The 27,123-nt window shown below is 36.2% G+C and overlaps 1 protein-coding gene and 1 long non-coding RNA gene across 2 annotated transcripts in view; one reads left to right on the top strand and one right to left on the bottom strand.

The window, feature by feature from the left end:
* Positions 1 to 27,123, bottom strand: part of LOC121725792 (neuropeptide F-like) — a 45,047-nt gene that overhangs the window by 16,636 nt on the left and 1,288 nt on the right. Inside the window, exon 2 of the mRNA XM_042112914.1 lies at positions 5,907 to 6,064. Coding sequence (XP_041968848.1) covers positions 5,907 to 6,058 — 152 coding nt within the window. The 5' untranslated portion in view covers positions 6,059 to 6,064. The remainder of the gene's footprint in view (positions 1 to 5,906; positions 6,065 to 27,123) is intronic.
* LOC121725793 lies at positions 674 to 20,372 on the top strand. The gene is made up of 3 exons (XR_006035433.1): positions 674 to 683; positions 8,015 to 8,018; positions 20,296 to 20,372. It is a non-coding gene; the product is annotated as an uncharacterized LOC121725793 (long non-coding RNA).

The following is a 27,123-nucleotide window of genomic DNA, read 5'->3' as shown; positions in this document are numbered from 1 at the left end:
ATAAATAAAAGGAATTTTATTAATTTAGTATTCAAATAATGAAAACGAGCTGATGATGACTACTCTCGCTTTAAAAAAAATTAGATCAAAATCGGCTAACTCGTTTATATGCTACGACATGGACAGACCATAAAGTTAATATACCTAGCGGAATAATAGAGAAACAAAAGCTTGAGCAAGCGAGATGTCACTATCAGTAACACTGCGTGGTAAAAAGAGACGTGTGATACACGACAGCAGAACCAATTTTTTTCATCTGTTTAACGTCCAGTCGGCACTTATCGGAACGTTGACAATTTAATGTCTTAGATAGATGCTTGTGTAAGTGTATACGAGTACGTAAACAAATTTTTACACACAGATGTAAACCAATTTCGATTTCGTTTGACAGCTCGAGATTGTTGTTCTATTAGACTAGGTATATTAACTTTATAGGACAGACATAACGGGAGCTGAGAGACACGTCGAACTTATAGCACTCCTATGTATTCGTCAGAGATAAAACAATGCATTACAATTTTGGTAAATATATAGCATATATACTATATAGCACTTGGAACCCTGTCAAAGTAAGTTAAATATTGTACCTCGAAGAGTTGAAGTATTTTCGCTATCAACTTAAAAGATGTTCATTATACTCTCTTGTTAGAATTTGTCAGACATTTAAATAAAACTTATTTAGGGTAAATGTAATTTTTATGTAGTCTCAGTTTACTTTTTGTAAATAAGACTTTATTTACTAAAAGTAAAGTCTAATATAAATAAAGCATAAAAGTATTTAGATTTTTTGCTTATAGTTTAGAGCAATATTATAACTGTCAATGACAAAATAAGGGCAGTTACCAAGGTGACGCTGTGTGAATAATATAACACAAGATATATATTGTATGTGTGTATAGTGATTCAGCCTTGAATCTGAAAAAAGTTTCTTTCAGACGACAAATAAATTCTCGATCGAGTGAAAGTCAATACTGTTAAGAAAAAAAAAACATTTTCATATTTTTAACCTAATTTATATATAAAATTCAAAGGTGACTGACTGACTGATTGACATAGTGATCTATCAACGCACAGCCCAAACCACTGGACGGAGATCGGGCTGAAATTTGGCATGCAGTTAGATGTTGTGACGTAGGCATCCGTTAAGAAAGGATTTTGATAAATTCCAACCCCAAGGGGTTCAAATAGGGGATGAAAGTTTGTATATAATAATATTTCTTAACGCGAGCGAAGCCGCGGGCAAAAGCTCGTTTATATATATTATTGCTTAAATTACTCTAAGAAGACTTTAAAAAGGCTCAAATATTAAAATGACGAGGCAAAAATTAGTAGTTAAATAATAATTATGGGTCAATTCCTAAAAATACTTCTAAAGGTTCACTTTGTTTTATGATTCCTTTGATTTTTTGAAGATTCAAAGAAAAGGGACCAGGAAATTTTGAAGCCTTCGAAGTTTACTCAGACCTTTCTTTTGTGTTAATATCTCAAACTCTACCTTCTTATGAGTTAAGTACATTTACAGAATAAAAAAAAATGGTACTGAGAAAAGTCCTTCTAGCTATATACTTACATGCCAAAGAAAAGTTATTTCTACTAAGAATTTTGCCTAATTTCTTCACAGATATAGCGTTACTAAGTCACGATTTTTCATAGAAAAATACCACGACCGTCCACCGTCCAGTCTTTTGGGAACAATTTCAAGGCAATATTTTTTTACCTTACAAAATGGTGAAGGCGTAAATAGTTCGTGGTAATTCACCGTAAATAACTTCAATATGTAGCCTATTCATCGAAAACAATACCCATCAACTATGAAACTAAATACGACGAATCCTTAAGCTCCGTACTCGACATTATTATAACTCCCAACACCGAAATTGCTATTATCACGTTACGATTTTGATATAAGATATTACTACCGGGGATGTTTCATATTGTCTTGAGTACGCTGACGTCATCTGAGAAATGTGACGTCACAGTTGTTTCATAAAATGCGTGAAATTTGACAATTTTTTGAAAAAATGACTTGAGTTTTTCTCAGACCCTATGTTGGGGAGATGAGCTGGGCTCTCCCTCACAAGAAATTAATAAAGCAACACATCCAATTTAGTAGTATTACGACAATGTTTAGGAGCACCTTGACTGTCATATTCTATACTTTACATACTAGAGACGCCTCCGTGGTCTAGTGGTACAGAGCGCGGCTCTTGACTCGGAGGTCGTGGGTTCGATTCCCGCGTTGGAAACATATTATTTCCAAGTTTGGTTAGGACAATGCAGGCTGATCACCTGATTGTCTGACAAGTAAGATGATCCATGCGTCGGATGGACATGTAAAAAGTCGGTCCTGCGCCTGATTTCTCGCCAGTCGTGTCGGTCTTCCGTCCCACTGGGTTATGAGAGTAAAGGAATAGAGAGTGCTCTTGTGTACTGCGCACACACTTGGGCACTATAAAATTACTCCTGCGTAGCTGGCCTGGTTTCAATGAAACCGGCCACCGTCACCGAAATCGGTGTGGGAGCTATTATTATTATACTTTACAATATAAAGCTGAAGAGTTTTTCAACTTTGAACGCGATCTCACAAACTACCACTTAAACAAAATACAGAATAGATCACGAATAAGGACAGAGGCTACTTTTTCGCGGAAAAATGTACAGTTTCCGGGAAGTTTTTTTTTTACGCATGCAGAAAAAGTATTTAAAGTAGTAGTTATATTACATAAATTGATCCTATTCCTCGATCAATAAGTATCTATTGCTTACTTATCAGTTATCACCATAATTAGCTAAACGTCTAACTACTAACACCGTATTAAGAACTTAGACTCTCCAGGATTAAAAGCGCTAAGTCTAGATAAGTCAATGAACTATCGTTGGCACTCATCCAAGACCACTATCAACTTTTCCAATCTCCCCTTTCGATGTGAAAACGTGATAATATGGGTGTCACATTGATATCGACATCTAGATTCACATATTAAGCAATGATGTAGAGACAAAAATGTACTTTTAAGACGTAAAAAATATTTATTCGCCGAATATAGTACGCGAGCCCTATATTTATTAGGGATAAAAAGTATTCTATGTCCTTCCCCGGGACTTAAAGTATCTTCATACCAAATTTCAGTAAAATCGGTTCAGGGCTTTAGGCGTGAAGAAGTAACAGTAACAGTAAGTTTTATACGTGGGAGAGCCATGCTTCGGCATTCGGCTAACGCTAGCGCTACAAAATGTATGGATTTGACATTAGTATTCGCTAGCGAAGCGATGACATAAGTCAAATCGCATACATTTTGTAGCGCTAGCGTTATCGTTAGCGTTAGCGCTTTGCCACTTGTCTACAGGCCCTGGAGTTATAACTATCTGATATCTGATTTCTATACCTTGATAACTAGACACATGTCGGAAGCCTATACATTATACAAGCTTAATTCTTCAAGCCCTATACGGTCACCAGTGACCAAGACACAATAGAAATTCTATTGTGTCTCATTTTTCAACGATCAACGGGTTAATCTGACACGCTCGAGCTTGTCCCGAAATCCCCCCTTCCCCTCCCCAACTATTAGCTAGATAATAATATTATTATACTTTTTACTATCTTATACATATAAAACTCAAAGGTGACTGACTGACATGGTGATCTATCAACGCACACCCCAAACCACTGGACCGATCGGGCTGAAATTTGGCATGCAGGTAGATATTATGACGTAGGCATCCGCTAAGAAAAGATTTTGATCAATTCCACCTCCAAGGGGTTAAAATAGGGGATGAAAGTTTGTATATAATAATACTTCTTAACGCGAGCGAAGCCGCGGGCAAAAGCTCGTTTTCTATAATGTATTACATCTTCACACAGTATACATTATAATATATACCTATACTTCACAGTTTATTGTCTAGTGTCTGTCACGTTAAAAGCGAGTTTTAGAATATACGCAACCTTAAGGGAATAAAAAGTTTTCCCTGTACGATACAAAACTTATTTCGCTTTACACGTTGAATATTACATCACTGTAATAGTTTAAAAACAATCTGTATACTTTGTTTCAACTCCTCCTACACTAATATTACAAATGCAAAAGTCTGTCTGCCTGTCTGTTTATCTGTTATCTGTTCACTGTATGTGGAGACTGACTGTATATGGAGATACTTTAAGGAAACGTATCGGATATAATATTTATCTCGAGAAAATGTACGGTTCTCGCCTCGCGTCATTTCTCTTTACTATTGAAATGCATGAAAAACGACGACTAATAAAAATATGAATGTAGGTTATAAATAAATAAAAATCAAAATAAATAAAAAATGTTTTATTTCTGAGTAAATTTGAATCAATTTTTTTCAGAATGTCTACCTGATGCCTACCACCGGTTCGGGAACTACCCCGGCGAGAAGAACCGGCGTAAGAAACTCGCACGGGTTCCACTTTTTACCAAAAAAGTGAGAGAAAAATTATTGTTTTAAAATAAAGTTTACAATTTTGTAACTTAATATTATATACAATGTCAACATACATAATTGTAAGTCATAATATAATAATGTAGAAGTAGCCTTGCAAGAAGCCATCCTACTCCCAAGATGTGCCATCTTCTATGAAATCATTGACCTTATAATAAGCTTTGGCACACAAACGCTCTTTGACTACTTTTTTAAATTTATTAATGGAAAGATTTTGAACGTTTTCTGGGATTTTATTGTAAAGGCGTATACATTGACCTTTAAAAGATTTACTGACTTTACTAAGTCTGATCACTGGCATGTCCAGCTTGTGCTTATTTCTAGTATTTCCACAGTGAATGTCACTTTTAACTTTAAATTTATTTATATTTTTTCTAACATATATTACATTATCCAAAATGTATTGAGAAGCAACAGTTAGAATACCAATTTCTTTAAATTTATCTCTCAGAGATTCTAAAGCAGACATTATGTATACTCTAGTCCAAACCTTTCATTTAACAATGGCAAACTTCGTAAAGTTAGTGATTCAGTGTTTCCTTGCCTAAAGGCGAGTTGCTGAAACAGGATCTGCTACTGTTTCAACAGGTAATTAAATAACTTCGGTAAGCCTAAGGTAATGCAGTAGTTAAATTAACCACACTATAATTGTAGAGTTTGTAATGATGCACGCACACATGCACGTGACGTCATTCCTCTGGATTCAAATACGGAAACTTCGTTGTTTTAAGCTTAGAACGACAAATATTAGTTGGCCTGGTGTATTGGGTAGGTGAGTTGTCTAATGCGAGTCAAAGTACATTGTTAATTAAGCCCCAAGTGGTATAAATGTCAACATACCTCGGTTGGACTAAGCAGTCCAACCAAGGTATGTTGACATGACACCCAAGCGGGTGTAGTGTCCATCTCCTACAACTACAACTACAAATGACGCAGCACGTCAACTATGTCATTTCTGGGTGCTTAGATGGTCCAGCTCCTGAAGCAGGCACAGTGCGTCTACCATGTCGTGAGGATTTTCCTTCTACCACACTCTCACACAAATACATAATAATATGACGTCATACCTCGGTCTTGGCGCCTGGGTTTACAGGTTGTCGAGCTTCTGCAGTAGGCGTAGCACGTCCGCCATAATATCTGATATCATTAGAATTCTCCTCCCGCTACACACACAGTCTCAAACACACATGACATCATAGCTCGGTCTTGGTGCCTGGGTGTACAGGTGGTCCAGCTCCTGCAGCAGGCGTAACGCATTCACTATCTCACTTCTCCCACGCCCCCATCCCTCACGCACGCAAACATGTATGACGTCATACCTCGGTCTTGGTGCTTGGGCGTACAGGTGGTCCAGCTCCTGCAGCAGGCGCAGCGCAACCTCTATCTGACTCCTCCCACGCCTCCCTCCCTCACGCACACAAACACATATGACGTCATACCTCGGTCTGGCCGCCTGGGTGTACAGGTGGTCCAGCTCTTGCAGCAGGCGCAGTGCGTCCGCCATATTGTGAGGATTCTCCTCCCGCGTCTCCGCCAGGCAGACCACGGCGAGCACCACGGCGACGGCTACGGCGATCTTCTTGTTCAGCATTTTGGTCTAGAAGAAAAGAAAAGTGTTCAGAAGAGCTTGAAAAAAACGTTGTCGACATATTTTAGAAAGACCTCTACGCCGTAGCACGTAGCTTTGCTACGAAATGGGAGATGAATACTAAATCGTAGCTCATATTATATTCCGTTAGGAAGCTGAGCTTTTTGTGTTTTGAAATGTCTGTACATACTTTTGCTGCGAATTTTTGATAAAACTTCTGAGTGGTTGCGTTTCCACCAGAGATGTGCTGCGAGGAATGTGTTTTTAAGATCCTTCTTTCCGGCTAAGCCACGTGAACTGTGAATATTCAGCCGATAGATCTACTTATTACGACGCAATTGGCGACGTTAGCATTTGAATTATGAATTACAATTACTTTATCATTTTATTTTACCCCATATTAGGTTCAAATGTTTAGTTCGATCTTATCTTATCTTTGGTACAAGTAGAATATTTTAGCTACTTAAACTTTTGGTACTGAAAATACTACTACTAATCATTAATCATAATTCATAATATTAGCAAAATAGGTAAGTATTAGTCTCTAAGCACTCATTTAAATCCATCTTAAAGTCTTTCTCATAGGTTTTTGGAAAGTCGCCAAGGGTCTTTTAGATAACGGTACGAGTATACCATTTAAAATTAGAATAATTTAGGAGTAACTTAAACTAAACAATAACTTTATCTTATTTTAAGCAGGGCAATCTAATATACTGTTACGTGCTAGGGTTCGAAGGATTTGGAGAGAAAGACCTGGTGACTCTCTTGAAGACTTTATTAAGAGGAGTCCACACCGCCGTTTTTTTTTCATACAAACGTTGTCCCCTGTTTCCTCCCTGGATAATGCCGGTAGAGTTATGATTTTTTTCCTGAATATCTATGGCCACTATTAGCATGTCCCCATGTTTTCTTTTTTTTCATAATTTTATTATTAAAAAAGATAAGAACGTCCAAAAACCCAAAAAAATGGCCAGATTTTCCTCTGTGTTCAAACACCCAGAAAACAAAACTGGCTAAAATATACAAAAAAATAAAACATAGGAACACAGCTCAAGCCTTGCTTTAATTTTTAATGAAAAAAATACTTAAATCGGTTAAGTTTAGGAGAAGGAATCAGCGGATAACGAATCGAAGATTTTCTGTTCTTTTATTAGAACTTTTGTCGTGTTGTCTCTATCGCGCTCTGCGGTGGGAGACTTGAGATTGGTGAGACAGTAATACATTTTCAAATACCTATTTTCAATTTCTCTCGCCCCTGGTGTATCCTCTTAACACTGCACTAAACACTAGGTCACAACACTTAGCACTAAGTCCAAACACTAATCACTAGGTCCAATCACTAAGCACTATCACTGTCCTAGGTCGTAGCCAAGTCGCAGGTTTCACTGGTTCACTCACTATTGATCACTTGTTGTCGCCTCGAACATCACTCAGATTGAACTGACTTGACGGGCCGCCTACCTGCGGCTTTTTATATGGCGAGACGAATTCCAGAAAGATCTCGATTCACGTAAACAAGTAAACAAGTGGAACTTTCTAGGAGGCTCGAGCATGTACCACTATAAACATAAACAACTAAACACGTAAACAAAATAAACCGGTAAACACGTAATAAATGTTGGACTTTTCTAGAAGGTTCGAGTATGTACTTGCGCACCTAATGCCATCTAGTATTGAGTAGGGTATTTATGTTGTCGGTGTTCCCTCGATAAGTTTCGCTGGTTTGACGCTAGATGGCACTACATGTCCATATACCGTGTACCGTAACACTACTCCCCTCTTAGAGATCATCATCATTGTTACTGCCATGGTAACGCGCCAGACGGTCTATGTGCACCACTTTGAATGTCCCTCTTGGTGGCTTTTGAATCCTATAAGTCACATCATTCAATCGGGTAACCACTTTGTATGGGCCGTCCCACTTGGTCTGCAACTTTGGAGATGTCCTTTTTCGGCGAGTTGGGTTATGCAGCCACACCAGTGACCCTTCTTCGAAGCCGCTCGTGTTCAATTTCCGGTCGTATCTGGTCTTCATGTTCTCACTTGACTGTAAACCATTTTCCCGAACTATGGCGTGTATATAGCGCATCTTTTCCCTTAAATCGCAGACATAGTTTTGTACGGTCTTCGGTTCCTCCGGTGACCCTCCTGTCAAGAGGTCTACTGGTACTCGCAGTTCTCTATCGTAATTGACATACTCGTACGCCGGGGTAGCTTTTATGCTCTCATGCTCGGCGGTACAGTACGACAGAAGGAAGAGCGGTATATACTTGTCCCAATCCTTTTGTTTGTCATCTACCAATTTCGCCAAATGCCTCTCGAGGGTCTGGTTAAATCTCTCAACCATTCCATCAGACTGTGGATGGTACGCGGTGGTTCTCGTTTTATGCATTCCCAAAATTCTGCACACTTCCTGTAAGACCTGCGATTCGAAATTCCTGCCCTGATCGGAATGGATTTCTAGAGGCACACCAAAGCGAGATATCACTTCTTCGACTAGCTTAGAAGCAACTGTTGTAGCTTCCTGGTTTTATATGGCGAACACTTCAGGCCATTTGGTGAAGGTGAAGCGACACTACAGAAACGTACGTAACGTAAAATAGTGTCAGGAAAAGGCTACCGCGACAGTATCTATAAAATATGTCTGAGTACGACATTAGCCGCACAGACGTACAGGATTGTTGTCAATAGGACCTCGGCGATATAAATCGTAAAGAAACGTAAATTACATACACTAAGCAAATGTAAGTGTTACGTAGTCATTGATAAATAGATATTAATTGTGTACGTAAATGCACCATAATCAAAACTGTAGACGTATAAGAGTAACATTTCCATAATATTGTATTTCGATTAGTTTTCGAAGCTAAAAGTGTATTAATTATTTCTGGATCAAACTTCCATGAAATCGCTAAGTAATTTTATAACAAACTTATTTACAACCTTTGGTCACCCATTAAAGGAATTTTAGGGTAATTTTGTACATGGTGTGCACCATAAACCCTAATCCATCGATAAGATACAGACTACAGCTAATGGTTAGTAATAAAATAATTTTGAGGGAGATAACATGATATAATATATAATCGATGATTAACTTTATTTTATACACTAGCCGGTGGACACCATTATTTCCAAAATATTTTTGCTTTTTGATTTTTTGTTTACGCCGCGCCGCACTTAGAGACGAATATTAAATAGGTACTTCATAGTGGTATCCGTCACTTAAAATACATTAAATTTAGTGGTAGTATAAACAGAATATTTTGGCTTCTAAATTACTATGATAAATACCCGACATATAAATTATTCAAGTCATATTATCTCTGATTCCTTGGCCTTTACTCAAGTTTGTGTTAAGTATTTAGATTTTAGGCCTGTATAATAAATGCCCGACTTAAACATTGCGGATATGACACTGAGAGCTTTGCTAATACATAAAACTACGCGTATAGACTTTTGGAAAATTATGTGATTACCTCTATTGCAACATCAAAACTTTTAAAAAAATTAAAAGAGGGCGTATAACAAAATATTCTTCGTTCAGGGACCAGAATCACACTTGGCATGTTTTTATCGACACAAATCTTGTATCTTTAAACGAGCAATTCTTGTACATATTATATATAATTGGAATCTCGGAATCGGCTCCAACGATTTTCATGAAATTTAGTATATAGGGGGTTACGGAGGCGATAAATCGATCTAGCTAGGAATCATTTTTAGAAAATGTCATTTTATTCGCGTTTTATCGAATACCGAGCAAAGTTCGGTCAAATAGCTAGTAGTTGTAATACAAGCAATAGTTTTAGCTTAAGTGGTTAATTAAAAACTCTTGTGGATGTTTTAACTTATCTCGTGGACATCGCGATTAAGTCCAGAAAGTTCTGTCCGGCGTAATCCAAGTGTAATTAATTTTTTCCCGGGAAAAAGTTCGAAAGCTGTATTTAAAGCCATCCCGTATTAAGTAGTAAATGGTTTGATGAGAGGAAGGCGGCATCCGTAATCTCTTCGGACGGGTAGAGTAAAAAAATAACTCTATGGTCATACAATAGAGCAGCGGGGCTAAAATGGTCGCTTTGAAGAATCATGATGTGAATCATAATATGATTAATTTTTCTAAAATCGCAAAATGCAACTCTGCTTGCAATTAATTTCTGTATTTTTGTACTGATTTGACATTTGTCATTTTGACAGCTTTGACAATTCATTTACTGAATTGATTGAGAGGAATTGCTAAATGTGACCATTTTAGCCTCGCAGATAAATAATAGAATTTACAAAAGTCGAATTTCTGGTTTGTATTCGATTTTTATTCGATTGAATAAATACAGAATTGTGTTTTTATGTACAGCCTACGTAATATCACTGCTGCTGTAAATCTTCAATATTTTTTTTTTATGAAATAAGGGGGCAAACGAGCAAACGGGTCACCTGATGGAAAGCAACTTCCGTCGCCCATGGACACTCGCAGCATCAGAAGAGCTGCAAGTGCGTTGCCGGCCTTTTAAGAGGGAATAGGGTAATAGGGGAGGGTAGGGAAGGGAAGGGAAGGGAATAGTTGAGGGTAGGGAAGGGAATAGGGTAGGGGTTAGGGGATTGGGCCTCCGGTAAACTCACTCACTCGGCGAAACACAGCGCAAGCGCTGTTTCACGCCGGTTTTCTGTGAGAACGTGGTATTTATCCGGTCGAGCCGGCCCATTCGTGCCGAAGCATGGCTCTCCCACGTATAAATATATTATGTGACCAAAGTTCATTGCCCTCAAAGTTCACCTACTAAGATTCAATAGTACTTAGAAAGTGTAATTTAACGTAAAAAGTTTATAAGTATCTCTGAAGATGTAAGCATGTTTGTAAAATCCTATACACCTAACTTTAACTTTCTATTTAAGCCTATAATTGTGTGTCAATTCAGAAGTTTCCTCTCGTATATAGGAAAGTTATAATTACATTAAATATACTCTTCTTGCCGTATCTCTTAACGTACATTTCTTAAATATACGAAGATATTATTATGAAGATATCCATACTAATATTATAAATGCGAAAGTGTGTCTGTCTGTTACCTCTTCATGTTCAAACCGTTGAACCGATTTTACTGATGTTTGGTATGAACATACTTTGAGTCCCAGGAAAGGATTTAAAAGATTTATCACGGAATAATATATGCGGTTCCACCGCGATTTACGAATTTTAGCGCAACCTACGGGCGCAACGGAGTTTCAGGCATCATCTAGTAAAAATAAACTATAAAAAACTTATTTAAAGCTCGTCACAGACTTAGCTATAATAACATATATTAATATACCGTACTATATTATATATTATAGTAGCTACCAGAAATATATATTATAGCTGAGTGTGTGGTCACGCTAAATTAGTATAGAAAATATATAGTAATATGCCTAGCTATAAAAATATTAATATACACCACTATTTTTTAATTAGTACAAATACTTTAGGGGCTTATCAGGCATGCCATTATTATCATATATGTGAAGAAATAATTTTATAATATCTAAAAATAACAAAGTTATTGCAATTTCTTTTTTTAATAAATCTACCATAAAATTATGGACACATTTTACTATCCATTGACTGATTCATTGATAGTATTCTGTCTTACTCATTTTTGTTTTACCGCGGGGCACAATGCGGGCGCAGGGGAGGAGGGGGGTGCTGAGCATCGACGCGAGTTTGCCGAAGATTTATCAATGGGATGCGGCGAGCGCATACGCTAACCAATAGGAACTTACTACACATACTAGTAACTAGAGGCGCGCTTCGGTCATTGAATTAATTATGAATTTACCAAATATTACGTATTTTCGTGGACAATTTTGGGTCTGCGTTTTTTTATGTTTTAACTAAATAAATATGATCAGTTACAGGTACCTAATAAGCCCCTAAAGTATTGGTACTAACTAAAAAATAGTGGTGTATATTATAGCTAAGTCTGTGACGGGCTTTATACTTGCCAACGTAAGCTGTCCTACAAATTACGTTTCAATTTTCCTAACTGACAAAAATAAAAGTGTAGTACTGACAGTGCTCCCAAAGTGATAATGCGCATAGATGTTTTCGAAATTTTTCGGCAGCGGTCGTTATATCCAGAGCGACGGTAGACGATATTACATTTTCTAATTGCATTGCGTTGATACATGTATTAGTAAAAGTTCATCGTGATATTTCCGTAGGTTTTGTAACACGGTCATTATTCACGGTCACTCATGCGCATTATTAATTTTGGAGTACTGTATGTATGTGTCTCTTATACGTAAAAGTAGCAGCGCTGAAAGAGAGGTTTTTTTGTCATTTATATAATTAAGCGCCCCAGTGCAGCGTCATGAATTTTCCCATACAAAATTAAGTTACTCCTTCACCGCTACTACTCTCTATTCTGAAATTCCAAGATTGGAGATAATTCGTGAATGCAACTATATATTTATACGTGGGAGAGCCATGCTTCGGTACTAATGGGCCGCCTCGACCGGGCGACGGAAGTTGCTTTCCATCAGCCATGACCCGTTTGCTCGTTTGCCCCCTTATTTCATAAAAAAAAGAACTAAGTTGGTAGAAATAATATGGTTTGAAAACGACTAATTTAGCATTTTGTATTTATTTAAAAAAATCTGAGACTCCACTCACTCGGGGACCGGGGTACACAATTATTCATATGAATTCACTTAAAGTTTGCCCCCATGCAAATCATGTATTTTTCAAACTATAATACCACAGTGTAAATAAATAGTATCGACAAATTTATGGCAAAAGCCCCATAATTCAAATAAAGATAAGAAAATAGGTGAAAAAAATGGCTTTGTTCTCAAAGTGAGCAGTGGACAAACCAAGTTTGGGAACCCCTGCCATAAAGTACTTTCACCTTGTTTTGTTAGACCTTTATAATAATTATTAAGTGAAGTGACAATGGGCAAAAGGACAAGTGGGCAGAAAATGAGAAAACACTCCTGTCGTCTGAATATCATAATTCAAATCTCGGTACACATGCTACGTGTATTTGTCTAGTGCTTACCCTTATCAATCATAGATATAAACTAGACTAGCTGTTGCCTGCGACTTCGTCCGCGAGGACTTTAGTTTATAGCGCGCGGTGTCAACAAAATTTGTGTCAAATTTAAAAACTTTTTAAAACCCTGGTAAGTGGTACCCCTCTTAGGGGCGCGCTACACCGGAATGGCAGCGCTGAAATTCGCCTCGCCGCTGCCATTCCGGTGTAGCGCGGCCCTTTATTAATCAAAATACCCAAAAACAGCTGTGCAGTGTGCACATAATCTATACTAATATTATAAATGCGAAAGTATCTCTGTCTGTCTGTCTGTCTGTCAGTCTCGCTTTCACGCCAAACGCCAAAACTACCGAACCGATTGTAATGAAATTTTCTATACAGATAGTCTAAAGCCTGAGAAAGGACATAGGCTACTTTTTTACTGGAAAAAAGGGTTGTCAGGGGGTGAAAATGCGTAAATTTGTTCAAATTAAGTTAGTTCCAAAAATTCATAATAGATGGCGCCGTGCGTCTTCTACATCGCGCTGACGCTTGCTCAAAAGTCTTTCTATTATAAGAGGTGGTATCATCTTATATTTAAGTTTCGATTTTTTTCGATTGTTATATCTATTCTACGGTATTAAATAACTCAGTACTTTATCCACGGAGCTAATACAGAGAGGAGGTGTGGTAATCAAATTTCCTTAAGAAACAACGCGTGAAAATTTGCGGGGTGAGGGGGTGTCAAGCTCTGCCCACTTTTCCGTATTTCACCTATCGTGTAAAAGCAAAACTACTAACTTAGGTCGATGTTGATGTTACTACGTAGTTCAGCTATCTTACACTAGATGTCAAAATTCTTAAATATTATGGGACGTACTCAGAACTTTAAAAAATGTATATTAATTATAATAAGGTGAATCATTAAAATTAGGGTTAGAATTTTGACCTAATCTTTAATGTAAAATAAGGAGACAAACGAGTAAACGGGTCACCTGGTGGAAAGCAACTTTCGTGGCCCATGGACACTCGCAACATCAAAAGAGCTGCAGGTGCGTTGCCGGCCTTTTAAGAGGTAATAGGGTAGGGAAGGGAATGGTGTGGGTACTAGGTATTAGGTAAGTACTCTTTTTCAAAAATTTAATGAAAACATTTTTAATCAATTACATACGGCTGGCCAAATGTCAGCGCGCGTCAACATTAGCAAACAAAACTGTCATGCGGCGCACATTTTTGAAGACTTTCAGTGGTGGCGGTACACAATTTTCTCGTGACAGGTTATCCGTGTCATACGCCATAGAAGTAGATGAAACGGCTACCGTGTCACCCGCCACGTTTAAAAAGGTTTATTGTTTAGTTGAGCCCAAACCACTGATGTTAACGGAAGGCTACGTTGTTTTGAGTTGACTTCGAGTAGTTTTACTAAGGCTGGTATAAATAGTCAGTATTTAAGATGCGACCCGGTCTCAAGACGCGGTTCGGCTCTGTGATTGGTCCAAATTTTGACAGCCAACCAATCACAGAGCCTGAACTGTGTCTTGAGACCGAGATGCATCTTGAGTACTGACTATTTATACCAGCCTAAGTGTTAACCTGAAAATGGCAGGTAAGCGATTTTTTTATTCAGATGTTGCAAGCCTTATGTAGGTTTCAAAGTTAGATAAAAGAGTATACTAAATATAATGGGGGTTCCCAAGGTAAATTATTATACGTTCGTAGATAAATTTAAACAAGTTCGTTGTTAAGTTTTTTAACCGACTTCCAAAAAGGAGGAGAGTTCCAGTAATAAAGCCTATAGGTACAAGACCACTTTTAACCGCAGGGAAACGTTTTATTCCTATGGATAAGGAAGTTTGCGGTAACAGCTAGTTAAAAATATTTTCGAAAGAAACAACTTAGATTAAAACAAAAATAGTTAGTGGATTAGTAATACTTTGATGTCAACGCATTACGTGGAAAATTAAGACGGTTTTGTTCGGAGTAAAACCTTCTAAATTGTAATTTAAGGGAGATACAATCGCTTTCTAAATGACACGGCTCACGTTTCACATGCCACACGTTAAAAACCCATAAGCCGCGGCTGCCGAGCAATCACCTTTAAAAAAGGTTGACTGCCCCTACGTTTTTTTGATTCACAGAATATTATGAGTAGAAGCCTATAGGCTTATTCTACGTGGAAAATTAAGATGATTTTGTTCAGAGTAGAACCTTCTAAAGTGTAATTTGAGGGAGATACAATCGTTTTTTAAATGACATGGCTCACGTGTCATACGCCACACGTTAAAAACATGTATGACATGGCTACCGTGTCATCCGCACTGAATCGGTTAGTAAAATAATAATTCTGAATACAGCCCTGGATAAGTGTTACGTTTCAAATAGTTATCATAGATGACGACAGATGGCGGTTTATAAGTAGTATAATAATAAAAGCTATATAACTACGGTTTTAGCTATTAAATGTGTTTAAGACTAAGTGACTAACAGTTACCAGTATTCAAGTATGATTATTCCAATAAACTTATGCAAAATTATACGCATTTACGTCTGTATTATCTTTCAAAGGTTTGGCCATCTAGTGTCATGTAATACTACTTATACAATTAACGCTGAAATCTGAAATGTTCTAGAACTTTTATATTTAAACTAGCTGTTGCCCGCGACTTCGTCCGCGTGGATTTTAGTTTTTTTAGAATCATAAAAAGTTTTTTGTGCGGGAACCGTATATTTTCCGGGATAAAAAATATCCCTTGTCCTTTCTCGAGACTGAAAGTATTGCCATACCAAATTTCATCAAAATAGATTGAATAGTTTAGGCGATACTCATAAAAGTTTATTGTGCGGGAACCGTATATTGTACGCGACAAAATTAGTATTCCTTGTCCTTTTTCGGGACTCAAAGTATCTTTATACCAAATTTCAACAAAATGCGTCCAGCCGTTTACGCGTGATGTCGTGACCACGCGAAATATAAGGTTCCGCGCAGCTTCGCCTGCGTAAATTAGACATTTCACAGACAAATTAGTCCACGAAAATAGCCTATAATCCTTCACGTGGTCTACTTCTTTTGTGCCAAATAACAGAAAAATTGATCCAGTAGTTCCTGAGATAAGCCCTTTCAAATAATTTCCCCCATTTTTTCCCACATTTCTTCGCTCCTATTAAACTTAGCGTGATAAAATATAGCCTTTCTCGATAAACAGACTATCTAACACTGAAAGAATTTTTCAAATCGGACCAGTAGTTCCTGAGATTAGCGCGTTTAAATAAGCCCTTTCAAATAATTTCCCCCATTTTTTCCACATTTTTCTCTATTTCTTCGCTCCCATTAGTCTTAGTGTGATAAAATATAGCCTATAACCTTCCTCGATAAATGGGCTATCTAACAGTGAAAGAATTTTTCAAATCGGACCAGTAGTTCCTGAGATTAGCGCGTTCAAACAAACAAACAAACTCTTCCCAATTATATTAGTATAGATAAAATTCTCGTGTCACAATGCTAGTTACCTTCAGGCGCGGTCCGAAGCACACAGGGGACATGACCCCCCCCAAAATCTAAAGTCAAATTGAAAAATCTCAAAATCTTGCCCAATAATAAAAGGAAATTTCTAGATATCCCCTAACCACCACTGCGTCCGACCTTAGACAGCTGTCAACCCAGAACCGTTCGAGGGCGCAGATAAAAAAAAATATATTAGTGTAGTGACTAGTGAGTGACCCCCCCCCCCCCCAAATTTCAGGCTGCGTCCGCGCCTGGTTACCTTACTCCTCCGAAACGGCTTTCCTGATTTTTACCAAATTTTATATGCATATTCAGCAGGTCTGAGAATCGGCTACTGACTACATTTTATATTGATAAGTGCATTTGTTGAATAAATAATAGTAAATTACAACTCGAGACTGAGCGCGACCATTGTTTGTGCGGCGGGATAGCGATGGACGTTGACGCCATACTTATTTCGTCACTCCAATAAAATAAATAAGGGCGAAATACTTAAATGGCAAAACAATGTTTGTCGGGACAGCTAGTATATTATAATACTAGCTGTTGCCCGCAACTTCGTCCGCCTGGACTTCAGTTTATAGCGCGCGATATCAACAAAATTGGTGTCAAAAGCTTTTATAAAAAAACCCTGGTACCCCTTAAATCAATACAGCTGTGCAGTGTGCACACAATAAGTACTTCATTTTTTTATATTAAACTTTATATTTTATGCCAAATTTTAAAGCTTATTTAGCCCCCCAATTACACAACTTTACCCATAAACTATTTATCATTGATAGGTTGTTAAAATGTCCTGTCTTCTCTTTCATTGATATGAAAAACGAAACAGCTAACGTGATACTTATTCGAGCATTAACTTTAACAGTCGTTGGTGAAATTTGGTCTTAAGGTTACGTCACTGCCTGCACAGATAAAGTATTGAGTTATTTAATACCGTAGAATAGATATAACAATCGAAAAAGATCGAGACTTAAATGTAAGATGATACCACCTCTTATAGAAAGACTTTTGAGCAAGCGTCAGCGCGATGTAGAAGACGCACGGCGCCATCTATTATGAATTTTTTGAACAAATTTACGACCCTTACAACCCTTTTTTCCAGTAAAAAAGTAGCCTATGTCCTTTCTCAGGCTTTAGACTATCTGTATAGAAAATTTCATTACAATCGGTTCGGTAGTTTTGGCGTTTGGCGTGAAAGCGAGACTGACAGACAGACAGACAGACAGAGATACTTTCGCATTTATAATATTAGTATAGATTATGTGTGCACACTGCACAGCTGTTTTTGGGTATTTTGATTAATTAAGGACCGCGCTACACCGGAATGGCAGCGGCGAGGCGAGCACTTTCAGCGCTGCCATTCCGGTGTAGCGTGGCCCTAAGAGGGGTACCACTTACCAGGGTTTTAAAAAGTTTTTAAATTTGACACAAATTTTGTTGACACCGCGCGCTATAAACTAAAGTCCACGCGGACGAAGTCGCGGGCAACAGCTAGTTATGAATAAAAACAATAATATATAATAAAGTAAGTATGATTAGTTCTGTTACAATAATGAAGTAAAAAATAAAACGCCATCTGTTTTCATATATTAGAATTAAAATGTTGATTGCATTGATATATTTTCTGGATGAAATATAGGCCAACATGGTACACAAGTCCTTTATTTTAGAGCGCCTTCTGTTTCAACTTGTCACATATATTAGAAATGCAGTAGGAGTTCTATAAGATAAGATAGATTGATTATTATTATACCAAGTGATAATATTATTAAACATAATATTCTAACGTATTAAAAACTATAAAAAAAAACATAATAACTAATAAGTATGATTAGTTCTATGTTACAATGAAGTAAAAAATAAAACGCCATCTGTTGAATCGTATTAGAACTAAAATGTTCATTGCATCGATATATTTCTGGATTTTTATAATATTATACATAAAATATATTTAAGATTTTTGAAATTTTATTTTAATACACATCCAAGACCCAGGAACATTGAAAACTTTTTGTTCCGCCTGCGGGACTCGAACCCAGGACCCCCGGGATGAGCGCTGGCCACGCGCAATGCGAATTCATTTTCTTCGATATTTTCATGGAAAAAAGATATTTTCCCACATCAAAATGTAGCCTATGTCTTTTCTCAGACTCTAGAATTAGTGTGTACAAACTGTGTGTGTGTGTGTGTGTGAAAGCGAGACAGACAGACAGACAGAGATACTTTCGCATTTATAATATTAGTATGGATGTTAGGAAAACATTTGCATAGGTATATGAGATGGAAAGAAATAAGAAATTTAAACACAGATGTTACTTTAGTGATTTTATTTTTGTTACTGCTAGACTACTTTCAAATACATTACTTATTTGAAAGCAAAATATCTCTATACCTACTCCACTCGGGCTAACTTGTCGCCAGCGGTCATTGACCCCCTGTCAAAAACTTGCCACTTTCCATATAAACCGCGATTGACAATGAAATATCAGATATTGTCAATCGTGGTTTTATACGGAAAATGACAAGTTTTTGACAGGGAGTCAATGACCGCTAGCGACAAGTTAGCCCGAGTGGAGTAAAGTCCCATTTTTTGCTACCGCTCTGCGGTGGGAGACTTGAGATTAGTGAGACAGCAATACATTTTCAAATACCTATTTTCAATTTCTCTCGCCCCTGGTGTATCCTCTTAATATACTAGTTGATGCCCGCAACTACGTTGGGCCAAAATTATTTATCGCACAGGTACCGTACATTTTTCCGGGATAAAAAGTTTCCTATGTCCTTTCTCGGGAGTCAAAGTATCTCCATAACAAGTTTCAGCTAAATCAGTTCACTTATATTTTGGGCGTGAAGAGGCGGACAGACAGATAGACAGACAGACACACACACTTTCGCATTTATAATAATATTAGTATAGATTATATGTGATAAACATGTAGCCATGTAAATTCTAAAACACAAGTAGCAATAAATATGTACGATATATTTCCATATTCCCGGATTTTCTGGGCCACCTCTGACTAATTCAAGCATTATGCTGATTTCTAACAAAGGTATCGGATTATTGCTTATGTAGGGGTCTATTGGAGCATTCTTATTCAACTATCGCTCACATAATAAGGGACAATACTGGGGTTATTTGAAAGTAATGGTGCTATTACATTTTCAATACTCGATTGTGATATTTTATTGAAATGTTGTAAAATAAAGAGTGTATGCACTTTTGCTTTCACAAGGTATGGTTTAGTAAACTAAATACAAACACAACATATAAACATAAAATAAATATCGGTCCGCTTCTTTCGTTAAAAAGTAAAGTTCAAATCTTTAACTTTGCAAGATCAATTTTAATGCGCAGTTTTAACTGTTCTCGCAACAGATGTGCAAGCAGTTTAACAGGCAAAAAGATATCACCTAAGAGAAACACTTTAAGCGGGTCCCTAGACGAGCAATTTTATTGCGCAATTTCACTTATTGCGTATCATATTAATGACCGTCTAGAGTTGATATTGAACATATAATTATCAAACTGTTCAATAAAATTGAAGCGTGATATTGCTAATACAATATTGATCGTCTAGGGGCCGGCTTAAAACCTGTTACATCGAAAAACAAGACATAGAGACTTGGCCATACATTAAGAATCAAATCGAGTGACGGCGCTTATTCAACACCTGGCGTTGCTTCTCGTCACGTTTCGTTTCGGTGTGAATTAACCCTAATGCTAGCTAAATATATACGTTTTCCGTATGCGATTTTCGAATTCGTTTTCCGTATTCGGAAATCCTAAAGCATGGAATCAGTAGAAAATGCAGTATCTACCGCACACGTTCGTTATTCTCCGTAAGGAACGATTTTCGCACGTACGTTTCAAGTGCCAGCCTTAAAGTAAAATGTTAACTACACCGTGAAATTGTATTTCGCTGTTCAAAGTCTATCTCGCTATTATTTTGAGATTATAATAGCTAACTTTCTGCTCAATTAACTTTAAAATATTTTAAAATGAATTAAATTATAAACTAAAAATGTTTTAATATTAATTCAGTATTTTAAAGATACTTTGTTTATTTTTGATTCCCTTACATTATCTTGAAACATTCTAGAGTAAGAGAACTAAGCTTTGAGAGAGTCTGTCTGTCAGTCTGCATTTCATAAATATGAAATTCTGTCTGTCTGTCCTTAACTTAGAGCTAACAGACAGACAAATTGAGTTTAACATTTTATAATACTAGTAAGAAATTTATTGGTCAATTTTACATATTTTAATTCAACAGCAAGGTTGTTTTAAAAGTAAATATTAGATTTGCGCATATTTAATTGAAAATAAAGGAGTTTTATGTCCACTCTGACCTCAGGTCAGCGATTCGCGATTTTTTATTGTGGGTTAATGTATGCTGTACAAATATTTGACGAAAAAACGAACTGATTTTATATTTTTTTAAGCGGTGTTACGATAAAGAATATTATACATAGTATTTTATATTATTAGTTTAGTACTTTTGAAACATTTTAATAGCCAGCCAAGTGCGAGTCGGACTCGCGCGACCCTTTTGAATTTTTATTTTATTTTTAGAATTTGTTGTTATAGCGGTAACAGAAGTACATAATCTGTGAAAATTTCAACTTTCTATCTATTGCCGTTCTTGAGTTACAGCCTGGAGACAGACAGACGGACAGACACACATCGAAGTCTTAGTAATAGGGTCCCGTTTTCACCCTTTGGGTACGGAACCAAAAACTTACAGCGCTGTAAGATTTTTTCTCGTTGACACAATATGTCACGTGGATGACATTGTGTTGCAGACGTGACGTCATAGGCAGATGGCGGACCTACATATTTTGGTGGTGTTTTAACAAATCGGGCCGTTAACTGCATTTAAATCAATGTCTTCGATGGTAAATTTTTTTCTTGTCTGCAGTAATGCTTATTCGTTCATTCGGGATCAAGTCCGGCAAGAAGAACCGGCGTAAGAAGATTATTCGTTTTTAATATTTCAGCTTCATGCAAAAATAATACTAGCGTGGACATTGTGAATGAAACTGTCACTTGAGAGACTCAAGTTACAGTTTACAAGATGGCGGCGTTAAATTTACTATCCCCGCGTTCCATTTGATGTTAAAAACGATTAAAACGCTCAAAATGCCTCCTATTTTGAGCGTTTTAATCGTTTTTAACATCAAATGGAACGCGGGGTATACTCCACTCAGGCTAACTTGTCGCTAGCGGTCATTGACTCCCTGTCAAAAACTTGTCATTTTCCATATAAACAGCGATTGACAATGAAGTGTCAGATATTGTCAATCGTGGTTTTTATGGAAAATTACAAGTTTTTGACAGGGAGTCAATGACCGCTAGCGACAAGTTAGCCCGAGTGGAGTATACCACGTGCCAAAAAAGCCTTGTAGTATGTAGTTGACCTTTGGCAAAAATATTATGAAAGAAATGGAGAAAAGTTCAAAGCAAAGTCTTTGATGTCCCCACACTTCCTGATACTATTGAAGCGTACCTATTGATTTACCAAAAACCAAATACTCTATTGATTTTAATATGATTTAAAATTCTTCTATATTTTATACTACGGATAACTCCTCAACTTCACAGCGTAATGTTTTCAATCTACAAGACTGTCTTAAAGAGAAACGAATATTTTTATGTTAGTTGGTCTGAATTGAGTAATCTCCGAAACTTATGTTCTGTTCAAATGCTTCGAATTTGAACCGAGTTAAACGTAAGCCACTTTTTACACCGAAAAATATGAACGGGTGCCGTAGAATTTCTTTAATAAAATAAAGATGTTTTATTTTATATTGGCCAGCATATATCTTATGCTATCGGAACTATCCTACGATGGCTACCATCCGGTTCAGGAGCTATCTCGGTTTTATACAGAAGAACCTTTATATTTAGAAGAACCCTTACACCTTTATAACGCGGCTTTATGCAGAAAAACCTACGCGTTAAAACGCCGGGCTTCCCGCGCCACCCCCCGCGTCACCCCCGCTCTACCCACCGCCGCGAAGTGACCGTTCTGCAACGATTTTAAGTGGGATAAAATTTGTTTATACCCTGTTTTATTGGTTAAATGGCCTCTACTAATGATATCTAAGTCCTAAAAATATTTGGCCGGTAGGTTTAATTGCCTCCGTATTTCTACATGTAAAACTTCTGGAAGATTCTATGCCACGATACCTCGTTTTCAGCATAATTAATAATTGTCAAAATAAGCCTATAATAATAAGAGACAATTAATGTCTAATGTATATTCAAACAGATATTTATGAATCCGCTGGTGGGACGTGGATTATATAGGGATGGGAGATGTTTCTTTGAAATATATCGATATTTTTATATTGATAGTATTATAATCAGAGGAATTGAATTATAATATGCAACGGTAGTAACGCACGTAATTTGGTTGGATTGTCAAGTCCAGCCGTGACATCAGAACTTACGTTAACTTACTGGCAAAGTAATTCGTCATCTGCCTATGAATAAATTTTTCCCATAGTACGATATTATGCTACTATAGATTTAGCTTAGCATTTTTGCAATTGTTATAATATTATTTGCATAATTAATCATGAAGCTTAAGAAATTCCGATAAAATTTATTATATTAATATATCTGTGTCTGATTAGGTAAACAAAATAATAATTTATTATTTTTTAGCAGTAAAAGTTTTCGAGAACGAATAGACAAGATTTTTACGACGTCAATAAACTTCTTGACGACATGTTGACACATACTGTGTGAAACTTAACACGTAATAATTTGCGGTGTTCTTATTTTTACCACTGGATACACAACGTAATGTTGAAAATAAACTTACCCTAATTTAGCAGTCGCTAGAGCTAGTCAAAAAGTTATAAGATACTAGTAAAAAAATGTTAGTTCCAGTGAGCTGCATCAATCAAAATATCAAAATCAATCAAGTAAACAAATCTTCCTTTAGTTATTCGATGTGTAAATATTTTATTAGTAATAGAGTTACTTAATAACATCGATAAACTAGTGTCAATAATTAACATCACTTTTAACATTATTTTGTATGAATTATTATCGCATGCCAAGTATGAATAATTATTTGAAAAGCGACGTGTAAATGACGTGTGAATATTATGTTATCATATTAATCATATAACCAGATATTATATAAGTAGTTTTGAAATCGTCCATAAATGTTTCTTAAAAATTATTGCCAAGGTTTTACCTATGTAAAAAAAGAACTTATTTAACACAACATGTTAATGCAAAGGTTGTTTGTAATTACGTTTTAATTAATTAACACAGATTATAAGGAGACAGTTAATTTAAAATTAGGTTAATAAAATGCGTAATATACTCTGTCAGAACAGAGCTCCCTCAGGTACCATACGTCATAAGGCGCAAATAAATTCGTACATTGAAAAAGAATTTAAAAAAATAAATATAAACAAAAAGTAGCAATGCTAGAGACAAGTTTAGTTCTGTACACGACTATAGCTTATGGTCTAAAATCTGAACTAGAATCCGAGCTGATAAAATAAAATGAATAACAAAAACATGTCAGAAAATGTGATAAGAATGGGTTGTGAAAAATCCTAGACAGACTATTTTTAATATTTTTTTATTAAAAAAAAATAATAAAAAAAATATTTTAAATCTTTTAACATTTCATTTCCTAGTCTCAAAAAATAAAAATACATTATAAAATATTAGACATAACCATAATGAGTTCACCATATTTACTTACGCATCGAAATATTGACTTTCGAAAACTTTTGAACGTTGTTGAAAGGTTAGGTAACCAAATAATTGTTTTCTCAAAATCATTCAAAATAATTTTCACCACATGACGTATTTAACCCTGAAATATTTATATAACACAAAAGTTGTGTCAATAATTATAATATCTTATTTTATTAACTCCCACACAGCTTTGAGAAGTGTTTGTCCCAAAGGGTACCATTCCGAACAGCGCGGCAAGCGTCAGCGACCGCCAAAAAATAAAATGAAAATATGCCACTTTATGGCCTCAGTGTCTAAACACACTATGCCGAAGTTCCGCGGCGGAAATTCCGCATGATTACGTGAGCAATGTCAAACGCATACAATATAACGCGACGGAATTTCGGCATAGTGTGTCATCGGTAATTTAAAATCCATTGCAGGTGGAATCAAGCAAAACTTCCGCCGCGGAAATTCGGCATAGTGTGTTTTGACACTCAGATTTCATTTCGCTCCTACAAAACTGTGGTAGCATAGGTTGCTAGACCAATATCGGTAGAAAATAAAACCAAACCAAATAAAAGGTCATACAGTGGCATTTAATTAGATATTAAGAGGATACACCAGGGGCTAGAAAAATGAAAAAAAAGTACGTGTAATATCTATAGCTGTCTCCCTTACCTCAAGCCTATACCGCAGAACGCGATAGAGACAACTGCAGAAAATCCAGAAAATCAACGATTCGTTGTCCCCTGATTCCTTCTCCAAAACTTAACCGATTTAAGTACTTTTTTCATTAAAGATTAAAAAAAGGCTTGAGCTGTGTTCCTATGTTTTGCTTTTTTTTTTGTTTAATCTAGCCAAATCTGTTTTCTGGACGTTTGAACACAGCGGAAAATCTGGCCATTTTTTGGGTTTTTGAACGTTCATATCTTATTTAATAATTAAATTATGAAAAAAAAGAAAACATAGGGATATTGTATTAGTGGCCGTAGATATTCAGAAAAAAAATTATAACTCTACTAGCATTATCCAGGGAGGAAACAGGGGACAACGTTTGTATGGAAAAAAGAGCGGTGTGGATTCCTCTTAATATTTTTAATTAAAATTATTTTTTTTCGATCGCGGTCGCTTACCGTAAATATTGGAAAGCCACCTTATGGATTATTTGTATTATCAAAGGATAAAACATACAAAGGGAATTTCAAGGGTTCTTGACTTAACTTGAATACAGACAATTTAAAAAATCTAATTACGATTATGAAATACTTCAGACCGTGTTAACTCTGTTGTCAGTATGACGAGGGGTAATTTTGTTCTTTTGAACAACCTATTTATTTGAACAGGGCAGTGTTGAAATGTTAGCACATCATAAAAATAATTTTAAGTATTAGCTTGGAAAACGTTTTAATGCTTTATGAGATATTGCCTTTATTTGATGAAAACTTTTAGCTTTAACGTGAAAATTTTATTTAAATCTCAATTTATGTAAGTACCAATATTATTAACTAGATGACCCGTAATACTTCTTTAACTAACTTAACTTAAACTAACTTTCTTTAACTTTAAGACCCGTAACACTTAGCTCCTTAATTTTCTCATTTATAATAATATTTATAAACCTAGACATCCACGAATTATTCAAGACTAAAATTTGGCGAATCGGTTCAGCCATTCACAAATTTTAGCGAGACTAACAAAGTTGAAAATCCATTTTTATTTATATAGATATACATCTACTACTTATTTAATAAATCTAAATTGGTTGCAATTATATAATTATACGAGCTTTTGCCCGCAGCTTCGCTCGCGTTAAGAAGTATTATTATATACAAACTTTCATCCCCTATTTGAACCCCTTGGTGTTGGAATTTATCAAAATCCTTTCTTAGCGGATGCCTACGTCATAACGTCTACCTGCATGCCAAATTTCAACCCGATCCGTCCAGTGGTTTGTGCTGTGCGTTGATAGATCACTATGTCAATCAGTCAGTCAGTCACCTTTGAGTTTTATATATATAGATCTATTACCGATTCAAATGGAAGGGTTTCTCGGAAATATTGAGAGCCACTGATTTACTGTACTTATTTATAACTTACGTTAAAAGCGCTTTTCACGTTTAAAGGTATTGGAATAGCTTTGGCCCACCTGATCTTAATTTAGTTTCTACTTTTTTAAATATAAGTTCGCATTAAGTTTTATTTTAATTATTATATTTTACTGGATGTTTGAATGAACTTCGTGTCACTTATAAACCTTCCCTGGACTTCACGATTTTTTCAAGACTAAAATTAACCAAACTGGATCAGCCTTTCTCGAGTTACAGCAAAATTAAAATTTATATGTATATGTATACAGATTTAAAAAATATCCACAGCCGAACATATAACTTCCTCCTTTTTGGAAATCGATTAAAAATATATAAATACGCTCGCAACTCCTTTGTGCAAAAATTCGTTTATTGCGCGGGAACCGTACAATTTTCCGGGATAAAAAGTATCCTATTAATTATGTCCTTTCAGCAAAATTACAGCAAAATCGGTTCAGCGGTTTTTACGTGGAAAAGGTAATAGACAGACACACTTTCCCATTTATAATATTTAGTATGGATTTCTCTTGAAAGCTGAAACTTCGTCTAAAACATAATTTGACGATGGATTGGATAAAGTTTTTTTTATTTAATTTGTTTGTTGTCATCGAATAAGCTTCAAAATACCATACTGATTTTAATGCAATTTGGCACTAATAGAGTAGACTAAGAGGGAGGGATATTCAAATATCGTACTATTTTCACTGTCAGATACGAGTAATGTAAACTATGTGGGAGTGGTAGCATAAAATAGTAAT

The sequence above is a fragment of the Aricia agestis genome, chromosome 3, assembly GCF_905147365.1.
Source record: "Aricia agestis chromosome 3, ilAriAges1.1, whole genome shotgun sequence".
NCBI lineage: Eukaryota > Metazoa > Arthropoda > Insecta > Lepidoptera > Lycaenidae > Aricia > Aricia agestis.
The sequence above is the reverse complement of the archived record's forward strand: the minus strand, read 5'-3'. Positions and strand labels throughout refer to the sequence as shown.